Raw genomic sequence first — 21,144 nt, 5'->3', positions numbered from 1 at the left:
TGCTGGGACCAGACCCCGTGCACCATGTTGACTTTCCATTGCCAAGGCTTGTTGGCTCTGCACTCCAGAAATCTTCAGGTTATAAGAGGCACCAACTTCTAGCACCTCATCCCTAAAAAATCAGCATCCTCACTGCATCCTCTGCACTGTGGGTCTCCTTCTTTTGTGAGCTGCCGGAGGTCCTCTTGCGACTCCTGTGCCTTTGGTCTGTCGGTCCTTTTGAGGATCTTCCTTTACTTCAGTGGTCTCCCCTGCTTGCACAGGCCTGCTCAGACTCTCCTACATTTGTTGAGTCCCTTTGACCTTGGTGGTCCCAATGTTTGCATCTTTTCGCTCACCAGCGCTAGTTGCGGCTACCAAGGCTTTTTCCTGCTCCCACTGGACATCGACCACCTGAACGATTAGAGTAGTGTTGTGAAGTTTGTGTTGTGTAGGGTAGTGTATTTGCATTAAGTATTTAGCCTAGTGTTGGGGTGTTTATTTTTATTTTCATTTAAACATTTTATTAAGTTTCTAAGTATTTGGGTGTTTATAAAAAGAAAAAAATGCGATGTTAAACCATGCGGTGTATTTCATTCCGATGTAATGGCACTTTTAATGCATTTGCAAAGAAATGCAAACTAATGGTACCCACAATTATAAATTGCGTAGTAACTGTACATGCAAACTAAAAACAACGTTGTTAAAGTATACTTTGTTTTGGTTCGCGTTGTATCGACATACATTCACCTGAACACCAAAACCTGAAACCTGATATGGGACAGCTCTTGCTTGGCTCCTGGCCTTCCTCAGCGCTGCCTGATCCTCACAGCTGCAGCAACAATGTCACCGTCTTCACTCTTCAACCTCCTGTCATCAGTGGACCTTGTGCTTCCGTGCCTCGGGTCACTTCTGAGTGGCATAGACTCTGTTGCCTCTAATTGCAGGTTCTCTTCTTCAAAACATCAACTCTTGGATTCCACTAGACTCCTTCACAGGCCTCCCCAAAGGTATCATCTTCGGAGTCTTCCATTTTTGTCTAAGGCAGGTTCCAACGTCACATCACCCCCTATGCTTCCCTGGTGCAAGTAACCTGGTTCCCGGGGCATCTCCAACCTCCAGTCTTACAAAGGGTCTCTCCGGGGTCCTCTGGGAAGGGTCCTTCTACTTCAAAATTGCAACTGCAACTTCTCAGTTGACTTCCATTGGGCACGCAGCTGTGTTTCCACTTTGCACTGCCACCGGGGATTCCTGGGCACTTACCTTGGGTGGTTCCTTGTGTCCCTAGCAACTCTGAGACTTCTGATCCAAGTTCTGTTACGCTTTGTAGTTTGCATTCCACTTTCTTAGTTCATGGTTTGGTCTCCCCATGGAGACCAGTGTATATTTGTGCTACTTACCTGATTATTTTGAAGGATTCTTTTGTGTCATTGTAAGTGACATCACAGTGTGTGACATCGCACGTGACCTCGCAGGAAGTGATATCACACAAAATTACATCAGATTCTATGACCTCACATATGTTAAGCAGGTCTATCATGAGTACATGTGAGCGCATTACAGTATTTAAAAATAAGTGATGCAACACTGGCGCAAGATCTAGGCCTCCACTTAGACATTTATTTATTCATACTCTGCCAGAAAGAAATCGACAAGGAGAAATGTGGCAGTAAATATGTTATGCTTAGTTGGTTGCAAAAACTGCATTTTAAAATATCTTATGGGGCTAAGCGACCTGCTGCAGAGATTTTTATGTTTCCAGTAAATCAGAGGAAATAATGGTAAAATAATTCTGGAGGTTAATGCACTTGCTGGAGAGACATGGATTTTGTCTAGTCCCAGTTTTGAATCAGAGTAGCATAAAGGGTTAATATGTCTCCCACAAAGCACATCATGTGAGACACAGATGACAGATTTTTATTTTATGTAGCTGGGTAAGTGGGTTACTGCATTTAACTTCTTTAACAAAGAGATCCTTTAAGTGCTTGCGTTTCATACATTGTAATCTTTCAAATATAGCACTGTAACCTATGAAGTAAGACACACGTGACTCCTACACCTTGTAACCCTCACTATCTTATGTAACACATCCTGTAAAATGACTTACACACACGTTTTATTGTCAAAGTATAATGTGTATGAGTGATGTAAAGCGCTCCGACACCCAGGATGGGGTTGAGTAGCGCTATAAAATAAATAAGACAATATAGTGGTATTTCAATTATTTGTGTAAGTATTAGGACAGACTAACACATCTATCACAACGTAACCCAAGATGTGTGCTTAGAGTACGACTAATGCTAATTTGTTCTCATGTTCCAGGGTGAGTTTCAACTGTTTAAAATAAACATTTAAGCAAAACAGTAGCCTTTGAGTGACTGAATTGCACAGGTACGGTCAGGTCGGGGCTTGGGACGGGCAGGATGCAGACAGCAATAAACAAACTACTTCTCTCCCTTTGTCCTGAAATGCAGACTGAAGGCAGCCAGCGTGGTGGGAACGAGGTGTGAAATTATTCCTGAAGCTTTGCAGCACACAAAAGGGAAAGTCACAGGTCAAGTACAGTGCCATTGGCACGTCAAAGCACTAGTGATTTTACGTGTCAAAGGCCCTGCAACTAATAGAAGGGAGAGGGGAAGTTTTTTCGTCCCCTCGTCCCTCCCACCCCTGTCCCCCGCATTAGAAAATCTGGGGGGGATATGTCCCCCGCGTCCTCCACACTTCCTACGCCCATGCTTAGGCAGGCGCAACGGCCATTGGACTGAAAGGGCTTCAGCCAAACCCCCCCCCCCCCGCTCAACCCATCCTGTGTGTCAGCCCGGGACGAGACAGTTTCCCGGGCACACACACAGCCGCAAAAGACCCTTTGCTTGTTAATGAGGCTTTGATGTTTTTCATCCCTTCTTAGAGCCCCTGCAGCTCGACTCTGCCTTTTGCTTGAAGAATCAGCCCCCCCCCCCCCGAAATTTTTTCTTAGAGCTCTCCCATATTTTGCTCACAGACGATATTCCCTGCTTGTGCTTACGGGGGAAGAGTAAGCACAAGCAGGGACTACCGACTGTGAGCGAAAACCAGGAGAGTTTCTCCGGCCCCTGATGAGACAAACGTTTCTCTATACAAAGGTACTATCAACCTTTTTGAATCAGAGTGGCACAATAGAACTACTCTGAATTGCTGCACAAATTGTGTAAGTAAAAATCCTATTGTTCCTGAAGAAAGCCCTGTAGACCCGGTTGGGCATAGCGGGGCTGAAACATGTAGACCCAAGTTTTTAATTCATATACCATGCAGGTGATTCAGTAACACGATCCTTGACAGCACACCAAAATTTTTTTTTTTAACCATCCTCTTTTTTCTAATTAATAAGTGTATCTTTATGAGGACGATTCTAAGAATTTTAGTTCACTTCACTTTGAGCACTGAATTTTCTATGGACACTACTGCGAATCCAGTGGTTCACCTCCAGGTGGAGGCTAGCATCACAGAAAACAAAACCCTGTGATGATGCATTGACACTACGTAATAGCGGAGAATCAAGATATACCGCTGTACCAACTAAGTGCGTGTATGAGGGTTTTTATGAAAGTTATAGAGTATTAAGAACCCTGGCTACGTAGTTACAAGTGGTCCATTTTCCCCCAATTGATTTCTTCATATTCTATTTACAGCAATTGCAATGAAGTAATGACCCAGCCATATGTTAAGAATTACACCATTTAATTTATTTTCGAAGAGATATTACTGAGGAAGCGTGGGTACACCTGATTACTATTCATAAGCACTGTCCCAGGAGAATGAGACTCATTAGTAGAGGAAAGGAGCGCAGATAGTCATGCCTGTTGTCAAACCCTATGTTTCTGTGTCATGTATGACCTTTGCAAATTTAGCCTTTTCCCTTCAATTCTCTCATGAGTGTATGTCTGGAGGTTGGTTGTAAATCTACTGGTGAAATTCCCAGGAAGTAAGGAGTTTCGGCTTCCTAAAATGTACAAAGGATTCCAGGACCACTCCAGCAAACCTGACACATCTACCCAAGAGGGCATTTGCGAATGCACAAGTGTAAGATATCGGTGCAATAGTACTTAATGACTTTGCTGCTTTATACAGCTGGCTTTATACTACCTTAGATTAATAACTGCAATGACATCCATGGCAGGCTAGCTCACGATCTGTAGAGTGGTTTGAGAGGGTGAGATGAGCTTGGAGGTAGATTGCTGATTGTGGCTCCACTCACATTTGCTTTTATGCACGGGTTATCAGACCAGTTTTCATTAATCCGAGCCGTCATGTTTGCTGTATGTTGACACTGTACTCTTCTCTGTTCCAGGTGGACGAATCATTTATCTCACCTGACTGCAGCCAGAAATGCACATGTTCAGCAGCCGGAGGGGTATTTTATGAGGCAATATCATGCGAACTCTGCTTGTTGAGGCAAGGCATTAGAGGCTGCTTCCAGAAGAACGGGAAATGCACTATGACCCCAGGACCACAGTTCAACTCGTTTGACGGCATGTCAGGCATGGTGCAATACAAAGGACCCTATGAGGTGGCCTCACTCTGCGACAAGACATCAACATCCTGGTTCCGCGTTGTTGTCGACTTCCAGATCTGTAATGCAGATGGTGAAAAGATGGCCCAACTTGTCCACGTTTACTTACGAGATGCACACATATCAATCTCTAAGAGCCAGAAGGCTTGGGTAAGTAGACGACATACTTGTCTCCTTTCATACCGCTGTGAGCCATGTTCTTTGGATGGCGATGGCACACCCCCAATGCTACCTGTAGTAGTAGCAGAATCCATTCTTATTATTGTTGGCACTAAAGTGTCTCTTAACCCCTTATTGTTAGCTCGGTCTACTCCCATGTTTGTCATTGTTTCATAGATCGTCTCGCAGGACCCACTTAAACCACCATCGCCACTCCCCCCTCCTCTGGGGATTATATTCCCATCTCTGACACCCATTACCTGCCTGACACTGCTTTGCTCACCTGATGTTTCCTTTTTGCAACCACTGTCTGTCAATTTTCTTCTTTCCAAATATTCCTCTTCTCCTTTACCTCTCCTTACTGAAGACCAGTCCTTGTGGTACACTCACTGTCTCTGCCCACTTTCTCTTCTGCCAACTGTTCTCCAATTCTACCTTTAGTCAGCTGGGTGGAAACTGTGACTTGACAGTAAAGTATTCAACTGCCTTTGAAAACTAAATCTACGTATTGCCTATTCCCTTAACCCCTTGTGTGCTCATGACGAGCTCAGCTCGTCATGAGCCACGGCGCTCCGGTGTCCATGACGAGCTGAGCTCGTCATGACCAATGGAACGCTCGCACGCTGGGCTGATTCCCCTGCTGTGCTGAGTGTTACATTAAAAGGGCGCGGTGAGCACCGGAGCGCCGTGGCTCATGACGAGCTGAGCTCGTCATGAGCAGCGGGGCGCTGTGCGCGCCCTCCCTGCCCCCCAGCACAGCGGGGGAAACAGCCGCGCAGCGAAGGGGTTAAAATGACTAATGTTAGTAGTAGAGTCCTTGTAATTTCCATCCTTTGGCAGAGTAGTGTGCTTGTCCAACAAACAACCACCATTTGCTCTATACAAAATAGGTCAAAAAGTGAATGAAGATCGAGTATCAAGGGATTAATTTAAGCAGAACAAGTCTAGTGAGGAAAATCATAGAGTAAACCAAGAGTTGTAGAGTGTCCAAGAGAATCATTTAATGCAGTAGCTTGGGCAGCACCACCTTAGAGCAGGACATCATAGAGTACACCAAGAGCTGTAAGGAGTCTGAGAAAATCATTTAATGGAGTACCTTGAAGCAGTGCAAGCCTAGATCATAAAACCATAGAGTACGCCAAGAGTTGTAGAGTGTCCTATAGAAGTGTTCTTTAAATTCAGTTCAATTAACAAGTGCTCTCACACCACAAGCCAGGCGGTGAAAGCCAAGCAAAACTAGCCACCCTTAGATGATTCTAACACTACAAAAGGGCTCTAACACACTTGTATTAGAAATTCGTTCAAAGGATGGAATTCATTTGAATACCTCAAAGAGCTGGTATGATGCAAATAAGACAGCAATGAAGCCATCACTGGCCAACACTACACTTCTAGAAATCCAGCAAATTCATGTCATAATTATTTCCAAAAAGTATGTTTATTCATACACAGTTTTCAGTATCCAAACAGCTCAATGATAGGCCAATTTGCCCGAAGGGTATAATTTACTAAACGTATACAAATGACTATCTGGTAGATACATCAAAGACCCGTTTTGCGAGTCTTTAATAGCGATTCATAAGGAATCGCTATTAAGGACTTGCAAAACGGGATTCATGTAGGAATTGCAATAAATATTGCGATTCCTACATGTTCCTTATTTGCGATTAGCAAATTGCTAATCGCAAATAAGGAATTTCTTCCCATGCATTCCTATGGGCCTACAGGCCCATAGGAATGAATGGGGAGTTATTCCTTATTTGCGATTAGCAATTTGCTAATCGCAAATAAGGATGCGATTTCAAGGGTGCCAGGGGTGTCCAAAGGACACCCTGTAACACCCCTGAAAAGCAACATTACACAGGTGTTGCGCACACACATGTCCAAAGGACATGTGTGTGTGTAACATGCAACAGAGAATAATGCACTAAAGTGCTTTTTTCTATTTTTTTCGCTATTTACCACGAAGTCTGACTTCGTGGTAAATAGCGGCCAAATATTGCGAATTCGCAATTTTTAAATGTTTCATGAATGGCATTTAAGGAATCTCTAATAGAGATTCCTTAAATGCTACTCTTCGCAAATTTGCAAATTCTTTAATAGCGATTTTTGCATTTGGGATGATGAATCCCAAATGCAAAAATTGCACTCGCAAAGGGCCAGATTCTCAGAATCTGGCCCTTTTGTGAGCGCATTTCGCTTGATGAATCTGGCTGTATTTCCCTTGGAGGCATGATGTAGTTGAAATATGTTGGTTTCCAAATGTGACTATGGCTACTGTAAAAGCATTAAAGTGATTTTGGTGTCACTTGCACTTTGGCTTAGTCTGTTATTTTAAGACGCATTATTCACTGATGGTCACATTTAAAAAAACTATAAAACCAGCCTTGAATTCATAACACCATTAGTGCCTAGAATCCCCTTTGTAACGCTGCAAACATAATAAAATGTCATCTTCATACGTTTAGCCATATGACTGGTGAGAGCAGTGTCATCTAGCTAATATTTTATTCCTGGCAAAATTATTTTTATCGCTCCCTTGCCTTAGGAGAACTTGACACCTACAAAATGATTAATGGGCCAAAGCCACAAGAGCTCTTGACTCACAACCCAGATGTTTAATAGGTCAACATGCACATTTTGTCAGAAACCATAGAAAAACACTTGCAAATGAAGCAGATCTTGACAGTAATTTTTTCAGTAGACAGTGGTTTCGTAAAGAAAAAATAACTTCAGGGCTGCTTCTCATAGAATCCAGTCTCAAGGGTGTATTATGTAAGCTTACTAGGTTCTAGCCAATAAAACCAAGAAAGCACTAGGGGGCATATTTACAAGGCCCTTGCACCACAAGAGCATCACTGATGCTCCGGCGGCGCACAGTGCAGGCCAATATCTACAAGGCTACGCAAAGCCATCCTGCATGACTTTTCATGTCCTTGTAGGTATGGAGTAAGGCAAAGCAGCAAAAGTCGCAGCCTTGCCTTACTCTGCATCAAAGAACCGTTCCACGGGTGGTGATGTGGGTGTTCCCATGCAACACCTATGGACTTTGACACTGCCACAGATTTACAACATAGTGTAAATCTAGGGCAGCACCAACAATTTCCACCTTCCTAGAGCAGGCGTAATGAGGAGAAATGTTTACATTTCTCCATGTGTTTTTCCTCTTTCCACATGTGCTCAATTCTGCAGCACACATAGAAATAGGAAAATGCATCTTGTGATTGTTTTTGTGTGGGAAGGTGCCCCTTACTGTACAAAAACAATCATGCCAACAACACAGATACCGTTGCACCATGGTGCAAAGGTGCCTGCATTGGTGAACGGCTGTTTTTGTGCACCAGCACTGGCTGAAAGGACTGGAATACACTGTGTCTTGTACATACAATGCTTTCCTGTCCTTTCCAATTGGCACAGGGCAGTGCAGGTTAATGACCTGTGGTGCTGTCCCACACCAATTCCTTGTAAATATGCCCCTAGTTGTTAGGTATAAGATAGTTACTTATTTTCACAGTATAATGTTGATTTACCGATTTCGTATCCACACAGGCTCGGATTGGCAAGGCAGATAGTCCAGGCCAGTTGATGGTTTATTTTTTTGGGTGGACTAAGCAGTCCAACCAGCCAGTGCCATCCCTGTCTCCACTGCAAGTGAACAACATAAAAGGCTGGCACTACAGCCTTTGCATACATATACTGAACCTGACACGCCTCAGGCCAGCTAATTGTCAGAGGCAGAATGAGAATGCCCTGCTCCTTCTGTCCCAGCTTGAGCTGTCCCAGCCCCTGGCTTCCTCCAGGTGTGACAAAGGCCTCAAGAAGCTGCTGATGGGAAGCCATTAGCACTCGCTGTACAGACGACTGGGGTAGGGAGGCGTGATGAAGCAAAGCTTCGCATATTTTGCGGCTTGCCGAAGTCAAGAACCTCGTTTATGTGTAATAAGGTAACAAATGTATGTTTTACTAACGTTTATGTTAAGTTTGAACATAGATAGTGAAGCTTGCACATGTGTTTTACTAAAATAATTTACCCAAGTCACCTAAAATGGCCGCCGCTTGTATTTAGTTACTGCGCATGCGTCAGCCACACTCACGTGTCCTGACGCGTCTGCAGAAGTGGAGGGAAAGTTATGCGCATGCGTAATTCATAGCTGTGCTTATCATGTGGTACTGCTCGTGCCACTGCTCTTGTGACTGTGTCAATGTAGCTAACATTTTAATGCAATAGTTTTATTTCTTGATGATGAGTCAAAAGTACAAATCCTGTGATGTATTTTCATAATGACATTATTATGTATTAATTTGTTTTTCGCTTACTTTTTATGTACCGCGGGGAATGGGGTTTGTCTGTGCCGAGAACCATTTTGGAGGTCCTTCTGCGCCTGCGCGACCTGCCAAGCCAGAGCAGACCTTGAATGATGGAACTCAGCCAGTTGGCAGTGATGAGCAAGATGCTCCTGAGAACGACCCGAAAACTCGGCTGAACCAATCACATGTGCTCACAGAGCAACAATGTTAAAGTTGCCATTGTATTTCTGCACCAGTTCTCATGAGAACCCCCATCTAGTTAGGCGGTACCCTATTATGCAAATGTAGGCTTGAAACTCTATGTCGTGATTGGTGTGCTACCCAAATCCTACCTTAGGACCAATCCAAATTGAAGGATTCTGACACTTTGCAACATTGGGGGGTGGTACACTGACCCCAAACTGTATATCTACCCTGGGTTCACCTAGTGAACCGTCCGACTTGTCTGGTTTAGCTGACCTGTCACTGACCCAACGCACTCAATAGGTGACTGAAGATACAGAGCGCTGCGAAGCACTCTGTCCGAATTTGACCATAGACTGAGGTTCTACTGAACCTTAAAGTGCTGGCAAAGCACTTAGCTGGGAGTTCGCTGACCCAATCGGGGTCTTGATCGATAGCTGCAGAGCGGGTGGAGCGCAGGCGTTGCTTCCGAACTGTGGATTCCGGTCCTGTCCTGAAGAGGGTCCTGTCCTGAGGGTTTGCTGTCCTGTCCTGAGGATCCTGTCCTGATTCCTATTCCGAGGGTATCCTGTCCTGTCCTGGGTGTCTATTCTGCACCTGCTGTCCTTTGAGGGGTATCCTTCCTCGAGGGTTTCCTGTCCTTAACTGACCCGTGGCCAGGGTTTGGTTTCCACACCTTTTTAGGTAAATATTGCTCTGAAACTCTTAAAATCTTGCACCTTCTGAATTTCTAACTTTTGCTTTAATAAAGTTCATCATTGTATATGTTATATTTTCCATGCCTTTCCGCAACGATTGAAAGTCAATTACATATTTTTCCATAAGTTTGTTCCTATGTCTTCTCACTTGTTAGAAATTATATTTTGCATTTCGGTTTGTAATTTTCTGATATGGTCTAGAACTTCATTGCCTAGATTGTTCAAAGGCCCATTCACCTTAAGTGAAGCGTGTTACTCATTGTAGGCCCTCCTATAGTTACCCACACTTAGTCTGCCCATGTTTAGATAATACTGAATTGCATATTATTTTCTCGTTACATTTTTTCAGTATTTGAATGATTACTCTGTCATTATTTCTTTATGCCTATATAATTTACGTTATCTTGGTTATTGATTGCCTTATTTTACTGTACCTCATGCAAGAAAATATTGAATTTAGATAAACATTTTAAAACTTCCAGTTGTCCGTGGTCATTTAAACAGTATTTGAATGTTATTGTTTGGGTTTGCATTTTGCTGCCTTTCTTTTACAGCTAGCTCCCTGATTCATTGTGGTCATTAGGTACCCGCATCGGTGGATGGTAAGTCGGGTGCACTGAAAATTATTAGCAGGGAACACACACACATCAACTTGGTAGAGCTCGTGAAGTCACCTGATCGATGTATATGGTGATTTGAAAGTATATGGGCCCTGAAGCCGGAAACGGCGAAAACTATTGGTCGGGTGGCCTCGCGCGCTCTATCAGTTTTCTGGTAGCTAGAGGATGGTTAGGGACTAGTTGAGAGTAAGGCAGGGATAAGTTGGACTAGTTGAGTCGGAAGCTGCTATTATATTGATGCTGCTAGAAGAGCGGCTGTTCTAAGAGACCTGATCATTCTCTTGTGATACGCTGCTGAAACTCATGAATTTTTGCATTTTTATTATTCTTGTTCTTATATTGTTATATGTACTAATCCATGCATTTGTAAACCGTATCGTTACATGTTGTCCGAACTCCCCGGGGAATTGAAAGGGCAAGTGGTGAATAGAATCCATTGTCCTGAGGTCACAGGTTCGAGGAAAGTTAGGTGCAGGTTAGGATAACCGGGAAGCACTAACTAGGGTTTTCTGAATACATGTGTGAATAAATGACAGTAACGGGGTTCATTGGCAAAATTCCCATAGTGGCGTAACCTAGTAAGGGTCACATCGGAAGAGTAGCAGGTTCCTCGGAGCTAGCGTGAAAGCAGAGGGGTCCGCTGAGAAACCTTAAACTCGGAATATATCCCGGAAAGAAGTGGATGAGTTTAGGGGAATAACAGGTTCATCGATGCTAGAGTGAAGGGTAGGCGGAAGAGATCTGCCCGCAGCGAGTGAAAAGTAAATGGAAGTAGTTTACTTGCAGTAAAACAATTCTTTCTCTGTCTAGACACTTGAGCACTGTGGCGAATGTGTATTTGTTGTAAAATAACCAAGCACTGAGCACTTTAAAAGAAAGAAAGTTTCCGTTACCTTGTGAAGGGAGGGAGTCAGTCGCGAAGCGCCTCTGACGTCACTCTGTGTCGCGCTGGGATTGGTAGAAGCAGCGGGCGGGTAGCGGAGCTGGAATTGTAAAGGAGGGGTGAGCGCCGGAGCGTGGGAACTGTCTCACGAAGGGGCCGCGCACCCATTGGCGGAGCTTATTTAGTGTCGTGCACCCATTGGTTGCACGAATTTCTGAAGCGCGTTCTGATTGGAGATAGTTTGTAAACAAAGTTTAGCGCAGAAGTCGTATGTGGCACTCGCAGACTACAGGAACTCGACCTGATCCAAGGCACCTAGGGTTTGAAAGGGATCAGTGGAAGACTAATAGATACGATATTATGTACGGAACCAAGAGAAAAATGTCCCTTATAAGTAAGGTGAAAAATTATTTTAAAACGGACAAACCGATTAAATCTAGGGAAGGTGTTCTTGTCCCACCACCTAATACTCCTGCCTCATTCATGATGTTTGACCGAGGGTACAATACCTGTGTGTGGTTGGAGAATTGGGTGAAATACACAAAAGATGACAGAGTATTGGCTTTTCCGTTAGATGGTACTTTCAATGGTAGGATCCTATTTAATTTAAGGACTCGGATGAACGAATTGCATCCTAGACCGAGACTAACGCAGTATGAGGCATTGGAGGAATGGGAGATTGAGGCTTTTGAAAGAGAAAGACCCCGAATGGACAAGGGTTTGACCAAGTGGTACCCCAGGCAGAAACAGGAGTCCAGGGATAAAAGGATGAAACAGTGGAGGCAGAGCATGATTGTTGAGGGTCTGTTTCCCATGATGCCGGCATGTCATAACATTGGAGCGGGTGAGAAAAGTACTGAAAAATGTAAGCATTGGGGGGCCCTGGGGGAATCAGATGATGAACTAATAGATGACATCTGTACCAGAAGTCCGCCACCTTACAATGAGGGAACCCGACCTTCCAGTGTAGGAGATGCTCCCCGACGCCACTTCCTAAAGGAAGAAGACAGGTCCCTGGGACTGGGAGGGGGTGGTCAAGTATTGCCCTATCCTGAAAAACCCGAACCGGCGGAAACAAGGGATATATATCCCAAAGTGCCCGCGAGCCAGGAAGAAAAATATTCACGTACGAAAATCTTTTTTCCCAGACCCTTGTATGAAAGCGAAGAGAAACCATCGAATTCAGGACTGCCTTTTGTTCAACCTCCATATGGGGAAGAGCGCAGGTCCTTTAATACTGGAACTTTATTCCCGAAACCAAATTATGGGGGAGGACCAAGTGAAACGCATCCTACTGCCCCGAGTTTTACTCCTCCATTGACCCCACAGATATTACATGACACAACTTTAAGAAGGGTACTAGTGGAAAAGGAGCAAGAGGCTCTAGCTAGACAAAGGACAGAAATAATTCAGAAAATTTCCCAGTTAAATACCAGTCCTGAGGCATTGACTATTCCAGTAACTATTGGACCGGTGGTCCCGTTATACGGAAATGGTCAGGGAAATCCGATTACTCCAGTTATGACCCCAGTCATGGCAACCCCGAGACAGGAACCGATCATCATAGATGATCAGTCCAGTGAGTGCGAGTCTGAAGTTGCGTTCTTGGAATTGCCAAACAAACAGACTGGAAAGGGAATACAGCAGAGGCATAACCCTTTTAATACAAAAGAAATTAAATTAGAGTCAGCAACAGGTACTAGGAATGTCTCTCTGGTAACTCCGGATGAAATTGAGAGTTGGAGTCGTGAATTAGAGAAACAGACTCCGCAAACGAAACCTTTAGACCTCTACAAGCTGAGGGTCGAAATAGAAGAATTAATGGCAGGAAATGTGGGGTTGGATCGATTGAATACCTACTCTGAAGAAGAATTGTCGTTCATATGTAAAAGCTTTACAAGGAACACCAGAGTGCTCCACGAAAAACTGACCGAAACAGCAGTTAGTATGGGGGTAGATATCTCAAAATCCAAGCCCTTACAGAAACCGTACAGAGCAGACTTCTCAGACAAAGATATAGAACACCTGAATGTGGCAGGGAAGAAGTTGCAGATTAAAGAATTAATGGGGGTACTGCAGAAATGGGGAGATGTGGAAAGATGGAGAAGCAGGTGGGCAAAAAAGAGGGAAGAGGTTCGCTCCCGACAAGTGACTCCTGAGTTTGCTTTAAGGGAGGTAGAAAAACCTGAGCAGTTATGCCCCATGCGCGAAGTTCCAGGAGGGAAATATGTGCATGTCCCCTGGTCTAGGCAGGATATTGTGTCCTTCACGAACGATTTTCCAAAATTACGAGAGAAACCAGTTGACTGGTACAGGCAGGTGGAGAGGTTCGTGAAGGTACAGAAATGTCTGTGGAAAGACCTGGATGGGTTTTTCGACATTGTGGTTCCAGTAGATTTATGGACCCAGTGTAAAATAGCCATAGACTGGCCCAGTGAGGAGTATCCCAGAAACAAGGAAACTGGGGAGCCATCAAAGGATGTCATGCGAAAATATGAGCAGGTAATTCAGCATTTGAAAGAAAAGGTGCCCGCAAAAGAAACTGATTGGACAAAAATAGATAGAACAACTCAGGAAAGGGACGAGACAGTGCACTCCTTCTATGAGAGGTTATTGCAGGTATTTAAAACATACAGTGGTATTGATAACATCGATTTGAAGGACATGACGCACTTTATTTACAGGTTTGTAAATGGTTTAAGACCTGAAATTTGTCAGTGGATAAAAGATAATAAAATCTGTTGGCATACTAAGAAAATGGATGAGGTCCTGCGGTACGCTAAGTACTGCGAGGACGAGATGGCAGAGAAGAAAAAGGCCCTTAAGGAAAAGGTGATGTGGGCTCAGGTGAAGCTCGCAGAACAGCAGGAAAAACAATTGAGTAACATGGTTAAGAATGCTGAGAACAAAAGTCCTGGGGGAGGGGGTGGAGGAAAGCCCCGGCCCAAATTTAGCAGGGAAGAGGCTATGAAGAAATTTCCCTGCCATCAGTGCGGCGAAATTGGACACTGGCGAAACGAGTGTCCCCAATTAGTAGATGCTAATGAAAAAACTCCTGATTTAACTCCACAGACGCAGAAAGAAAGACCAAGAAAGACTCAACCCCAGGTAAAAACAGTCCAGGTGCCTCGAGCACCCAAGCAGGTATACAGGGGAAGACAGGCAGAAGATAAAGAGATAGAGGTTTGGGAAAGCGGGGAGAACAGAAATACAGCAACTTCGCAGTATCTGCTAAATGATACCTTCCTTTGTAATGATCAGGACTGACGGGGCCTGAGAGGGGAGGACGAGGAGTGCGTACTTGGCGCTTCCTTGCCGGTGGACCAGTCTGGACCATATATTGAAGGAAAGGTTGACGGAAATGATGTCACCTTTCTGTTGGACACTGGCGCTACCCGTTCTACTGTAAGAACAGTGGACGTTCCAAACCTACCCCTCTCGGGAGAAAATATCCAAGTAGTGGGTGTATCTAATCAATTGATTAGTACTCCTGTTACCGAACCAATGGAGATTTCAATTGGAAATTTTAAACAGATGCATAGATTTGTCGTCTGTGACACCAGTCCAGTGAATTTACTGGGTCGTGATTTGCTGTGCAAAATGAACTGTACCATCTTTTGCACACCAAAAGGTGTTGAAATACAGACCCCAGATGAAGATGGCATTTATAAATTATTGTTACTTAGACCTGACTCAGAAATTAAAAGATTGACCCTGCAGGACTTGCCCCAAGAACTTCAGGAAGCCGTAAAGCCAGAGGTGTGGGATTTCACTGGAAAAGATGTGGGGTTGATGAAAGATGTGGACCCCATACAGATAGCCATCAAGGACAATGCAGTATATCCTAACACTAGGCCCTACCGAATGAATGCTGAAGTGAAAGCAGGTGTCACTCTGGAAATACAAAAATTATTAGAAGGAGACATCATACAGGAAGTGATGAGCAGCCCATGCAACTCACCGATTATGGGCATCAAAAAGCCTAGTGGCAAGTATAGGGTAGTGCAGGACCTGAGAAAGGTTAACAAAATTGTAGTTCCTTGCTGCCCTATTGTCCCGAACCCTGCAGTGATATTGTACCAGATTCCTTGGGATGCTGAATGGTTCACTGTGATTGATTTATGTCATGCATTCTTTTCGATACCCCTGCACCCCGACAGCAAATTTCTTTTCTCATTTGCCTTCGAAGGTCACGTGTATTGTTGGAACCGGGTCCCTCAAGGGTATACAGAGAGCCCCTCTATCTTTAATCAGATCTTGAAAAAATGTCTAGAGACTTTGATCTTACCTGGGAACTCTGTGTTAGTGCAGTACATAGACGACCTTCTACTGGTGTCTAAAAGTCATAGGGACTGTGTAGTTGACACCATTGCCCTCTTAAATCATCTGTGTGAGAAAGGGCATAAAGTGGCCCCTGACAAACTACAGTTCTGTGCGAAATCAGTGAAATATCTGGGACACCAAATAGAAAAGGGTGTCAGAAAAGTCACATCAGAGAGAGTGAGAATAATTCAAAAGATGCAGTTGCCCCGTACTCAAAAAGATGTCAGAATGTTCCTGGGTGTATTAGGGTACTGCAGGCAGTGGATTCTGGGATTTGCAGCCTTAGCCAGGCCCTTGATAAAAATGACCACGAGAGGAATGCCAGATGTTGTAGAGTGGGACGATGAAAGCCTAATGGCTTTCACAAGACTGAAAAACTGTCTGTGTACAGCCCCTGCGTTGGGAATGCCAGATTATTCCAAAGAATTTGCCTTATTCTGTGACACTCGCGATAATTGCGCATTGTCAGTCCTGACTCAAGAACATGGCACGACCAGAAGGCCTGTGGCCTATTTCTCTGCCACTTTGGACCCAGTAGCTGCTGGGTTACCAGGCTGTCTGAAAGCAGTAGCTGCTACCTGTGCAAGTTTGGAACAGAGTGAGTCCATTGTCATGGGACATCCTGTGACCGTGTATGTTTCACATGGAGTGGTAATTCTATTGACCAGAACTAAAACACAGTATCTCACCCCTAGTCGGCTGACTAAATACGAGAGGATTCTTGTGGGTGCAGCAAATGTAAGCATTGTTAGGTGCGGTATTCTGAACCCTGCCACTTTACTCCCCGACCCCTTGGAAATAGAAGGTGGGGATGATGATGAACATGATTGTATTGACCTGACAGAGTTCAGTACTAAACCACGCCCAGACATAAAAGAAGTGCCATTGCCTGAACATGATAAAGAACTATTTGTGGATGGTTCCTGTCTAAGACATGAACTAGGAGGCCTGAGTGCTGCTTATGCAGTAGTCTCTTTCACAAAAATTGAAGAAGCAGGTTACCTATATAACATCAAGTCTGCACAAGTAGCCGAATTGATAGCTATGATAAAAGCTTGCAAAATTGGGAAGGACTTACGCATAACAGTGTATACTGACAGTCAGTACTGTTATGGAGTTGTGCATGACTTTGGCCAATTGTGGCTGCAGAGGGAATTCATGACTTCCTCAGGTACTCCCATTCGGAATGCAAAGGTTGTTCATGACCTTTTAGAGGCCATCCAGTTGCCCAAAGAACTGGCAGTGGTAAAATGTGCTGCTCATAAAAAGAGCATGGACAAAGTATCACTGGGAAACGATTATGCTGATCGAGTGGCCCAATGGTGTGCCAAAGATCGGTATATTGTAAATCCAAAACGAGGGGGGCCAGGAACCAGCTGCCAGCTTCAGGTGTTTGAAGAAGTGCCTACATGGGATGAAGTGAGAGAGTGGCAGGAATCTGCTCCTTGGCAAGAAAGAGAGAAATGGAAGGAGGATGGGTGTAGACCGAGACGTGTGGATGGTGTGATTTTGGGCCCAACTGGTATGCCTGTGTTACCCCGACACTTGCTTGGCACAATGGCAAGATTAATACATGAAGGATCACACATTGGTAGGGATGCCATGATTCTGGTATTTCAACAGACTTGGTACAGTAAGAAGTTCAGGAAGGTAGCAGAGTCCCTCTGCCAGAGGTGCCTGTCATGTCAACAGATGAACCCAGGCAAGAGGACAATGGTTGAACTGAGCAAGATTGGGAGATCAGGGGGTCCCTTTGTAAGGATACAGATTGATTTCATCACCATGCCCCGTTGTGAAGGGAAACGATATGTCCTTGTCATTGTTTGCGTATTTTCAAAATGGGTAGAAGCTTACCCTACTCCCCAAAGTGACGCACTGACAGTAGCGAAGTGTTTACTAAAAGAACTGATACCTAGATTCGGAATACCATACATTATTGAATCAGATAAGGGTGGACATTTCCAGAATGAAATACTGGCTGAACTCTGTAAGGCCTTTGGAATAAGGCAGAAACTCCATTGTGCATACCACCCAGAGGCTTCTGGAATAGTGGAACAAGTAAATGGAACTATAAAAAACAGACTAGCAAAGCTGACAGATGCTACTGGCATGACCTGGGTGAAGGCCCTGCCGCTGGTCCTAATGGGACTGAGAAGTGTTCCTGACCGCAAGACAGGCCTAAGTCCCCATGAAATCATTATGGGAAGAGTGATGAGACAAGCATGGGTGCCAGGAAGCAAACTGTTGAGTATTACTGATGATTTGGTGCTTGAATACTGCAGAAGATTGGGTGACCAAGTGCGTTCTATCTCTCGCCAGATTGGAGACGACGGCATCCTCAATCCAACGACTCCTCTCCACAACTTGGTTCCAGGAGACTGGGTCAAAATAAAGAAGCACACTCGATCTAATTGTCTGGCACCAAGGTGGGGAAAGAAACGCCAAGTAATCCTGGTAACAACCACTGCAGTGAAGGTCGCAGGTGTTCCCCAGTGGATCCACGCTGGACACACCCAGAAGGTATTACCAGACAAAGAATTTGCAGAAGAAGGGCAACCAGCAGAGGACCCTGCAGGAGCCAGTCCAGAAGCAGCTGACAACGAGCAGCCCAGCACCAGTCAGGCTACAGGAACAGCAGACGTTGGCCCAGGAGTAGTTGACTACGAACTGCCAAGAATCCAGCCTGCTGAAGAGGTCCAGGAAACTGAGCCAGGAGTAGCTGAAGACGAGCTGCCAAGCATATGGCCGGAAGAATGGATACCGATGATTGATCTGACCGAAGATCCTATCAGAACAAGAGAGCGACTTAGTGAAGGTAGAGAGTGGACTAGTCAGGAAAAGCAAGGCACAGGCGAAGAACCTCAGCCGCTTGAGATTCACATCAAAACTGAGGAAGGAGAAGGTCAGACAGGGACAGAGCAGGTGTTCGATACACCACCGCTAACACCTGATGCAGATAAAGGAGAGACTAGAAATAGAGTGATAGTTCGAGCAGAAGAAAATCAAGAGATCGAAGTGCTTGAACAGGATCAGAGAGGGTTAGAAGAACGGGTTCAGGAAACAGAAACAGAAACAAAGACAATCGAAAGCCAAAAACAAAATATTCCTGAACAAGGCCAGATTAGCAACCAGGCAGAAGAATTTGATGCTAGCCCTGGAACTAGCCAGATAGGGGAAGTAGAAGAAGAAAGTGGAGAAGAATTACCACAAGATAAAGAGAACAAGAGAATAAGAGAAGAAAGTGAAGTCCAAGTACCGACTAAGAGACTAAAGAAAAGAAACAACCTTGAGCCTAGGTTTGTAAAAAGATTGAGACTAAGGATAAAGACAGTGGAAGAAAAACGTGCAGAAGCAAGAAGAAGTGCTCGGATAGCAGAACAAGAAGAAGACTCTTCCAAAAGAAGGAGTGAACGAATAAAAAGACAAAACAAAAAGTACAAGTCTCCTGAATGGACACTGGTTTTGGAAGAACTTGAAGATCTTGATATAACTGACGTGAGCGACGGAGAGCCCGTCCCTGAGTACTCAGCTGAAGAAGAAGACGAACCACCGTGAATTTGCACAAAGTAAGCTAATTGTGTAAAGCCAAAAAGAGGGGTTCGAGAAACTCCTTCTGAGCCAAAATGTCTGATTCAACAGTGAATGGTAGACCTAGTTGCAGCCGTTTTAAGACGTGTTGCAAGGTGTGTATATGTAGTGTAGTAGTACTGATAGTTATCTGGATAGGATTAACAATTTTCATTCCCTTTGCTGTAAGTAAAGATACTAACATTGTCCCTACTGAAGTTGTAAATACTGACAGTGAGGAGCTAACAACACAGAGTGTAGCACGACATGAAAGAGCCCTGAGACAAACAAAACAGAACTTAGAAGCATCAGATGAGGGAGGACTACATTATCATGGAGTTAAGAACAAGACACACTTAAATGTTTTCGCAAACTTATTAATACACTATGTAGAGACTATGGAAATTGAAGATTGCTATGTCTGCATGAAGCTACCTACTTCTGTGGCTGAAGGCGTGACATACCATCACCTGCCATTGACATATGGAATCTCCTGTAGCATTTTAGCTAGTTTATTTTACAAAAGGGGACCGTTACAGTATTATTACTCTAACAATGACGTGATCTTTTCTGAACTTCCTATACGTGGGAACTTGAATCCTGTACATACCAAAAGTGACACCATAAGATATATGGGAGACTACTTTCTGACTATAGGTAACATTGACATAGCAGACGCACACAGAGATAACTTGACTTGTTCTTTGCGTGAGCAGGAAAAAATGTTCCTGAACATGGCAGAGAAAAGAAGAATTAAAATTCAAAAGAAGGCTAATGACGAAAGTCAGAAAAAGCCAAAGTGGGCAGAGAACATGGAAGGCACCTCATCTGGTGGAGCGGGTCCTGCTCTGTTGCTGGATTTTGAAAAGAAAGGCAAGCTATGTCTTCACCGCGAGAAGACTAGCTATTATAATAATGTTTTCATTGGTTCCAGTGAATGCGAACATAATTACAAGGTAATTGGAGGTTGGGGTTTCAAAAATGGGTCAGAGCCTGTGTTTCCTGGAATTTATTATATTTGTGGGGACAAGGCTTATTTCAAATTGCCGGATCACTGGTATGGAAGCTGCTACTTTGGCATTGTCTTCCCGAAAATATACCATGTGAATGGGAAAGCTGGAAGCAATGAAGATACTAATGGCTTAGTGCGTAGTAAAAGAGAAAGTATAGGTGAAATTATGGGTAGTATTTTCAGTGCACTGATACCTGGAGTGGGAGTGGTTCTGAACACTCACAGAATTTGCAAATTGTCTACTATAGTAGATGTACTGTCTACTGAAACAGCTCATGGATTTCTGCTGGTCAATACTGAAATGGTTGCGATCAGATCAATGGTTTTGCAGAATCGACTTGCTCTTGACACCTTATTAGCGAAAGAGGGCGGAGTCTGCCGGATGTTGAAGGCGCAACATTGTTGCACTTATATTCCGGATAAAAGTGTACAGATCAAAAGATATGTGAAAAACATTACTAATTTGGCAAAGGAACTCAAACCACTCGAGGTTGATAGTGCCTGGAAGAGACTGGTAGATGGTCTCTCAAATGTAGGTCATTGGCTTGCTAGCATAGGTAAAAGCTTATTGTTCAAAATTCTGATGCCAATTGGTATTATAGGTCTTATTATACTTTCCATTTTCTTATGCTGTAAATGCCGCAAGCGCACCAAAAAGCACGAGGTAAATGCAAGAGGAGTGAAACGAAGTGTGGATGAGATTGAATTAGAGGAAGTGAATGATCAGATATACAAAAAGGTGAAGACTTCTCACCCTACTAAAACTGAGAGAGAAAAGTTAGAACGGTTGCTGGAAGAAATAGAACTTTATAAAGTGTGAAAGAAAGTTGGCATCTGGTTCCATTATAATTTGTGATGATAGT

General features: G+C 44.1%; 1 protein-coding gene across 1 annotated transcript in view; it reads left to right on the top strand.

Moving 5' to 3' along the window:
* LOC144769642 (uncharacterized) overlaps positions 1–21,144 on the top strand; it is a 1,000,462-nt gene that overhangs the window by 160,217 nt on the left and 819,101 nt on the right. Inside the window, exon 19 of the mRNA XM_078653818.1 lies at positions 4,307–4,678. Within this exon, the coding sequence (XP_078509944.1) occupies positions 4,307–4,678 (372 nt within the window). The remainder of the gene's footprint in view (positions 1–4,306; positions 4,679–21,144) is intronic.

This window comes from Lissotriton helveticus, chromosome 7 (assembly GCF_964261635.1).
Source record: "Lissotriton helveticus chromosome 7, aLisHel1.1, whole genome shotgun sequence".
NCBI lineage: Eukaryota > Metazoa > Chordata > Amphibia > Caudata > Salamandridae > Lissotriton > Lissotriton helveticus.
This window is presented reverse-complemented; position numbering and strand designations above follow the sequence as displayed.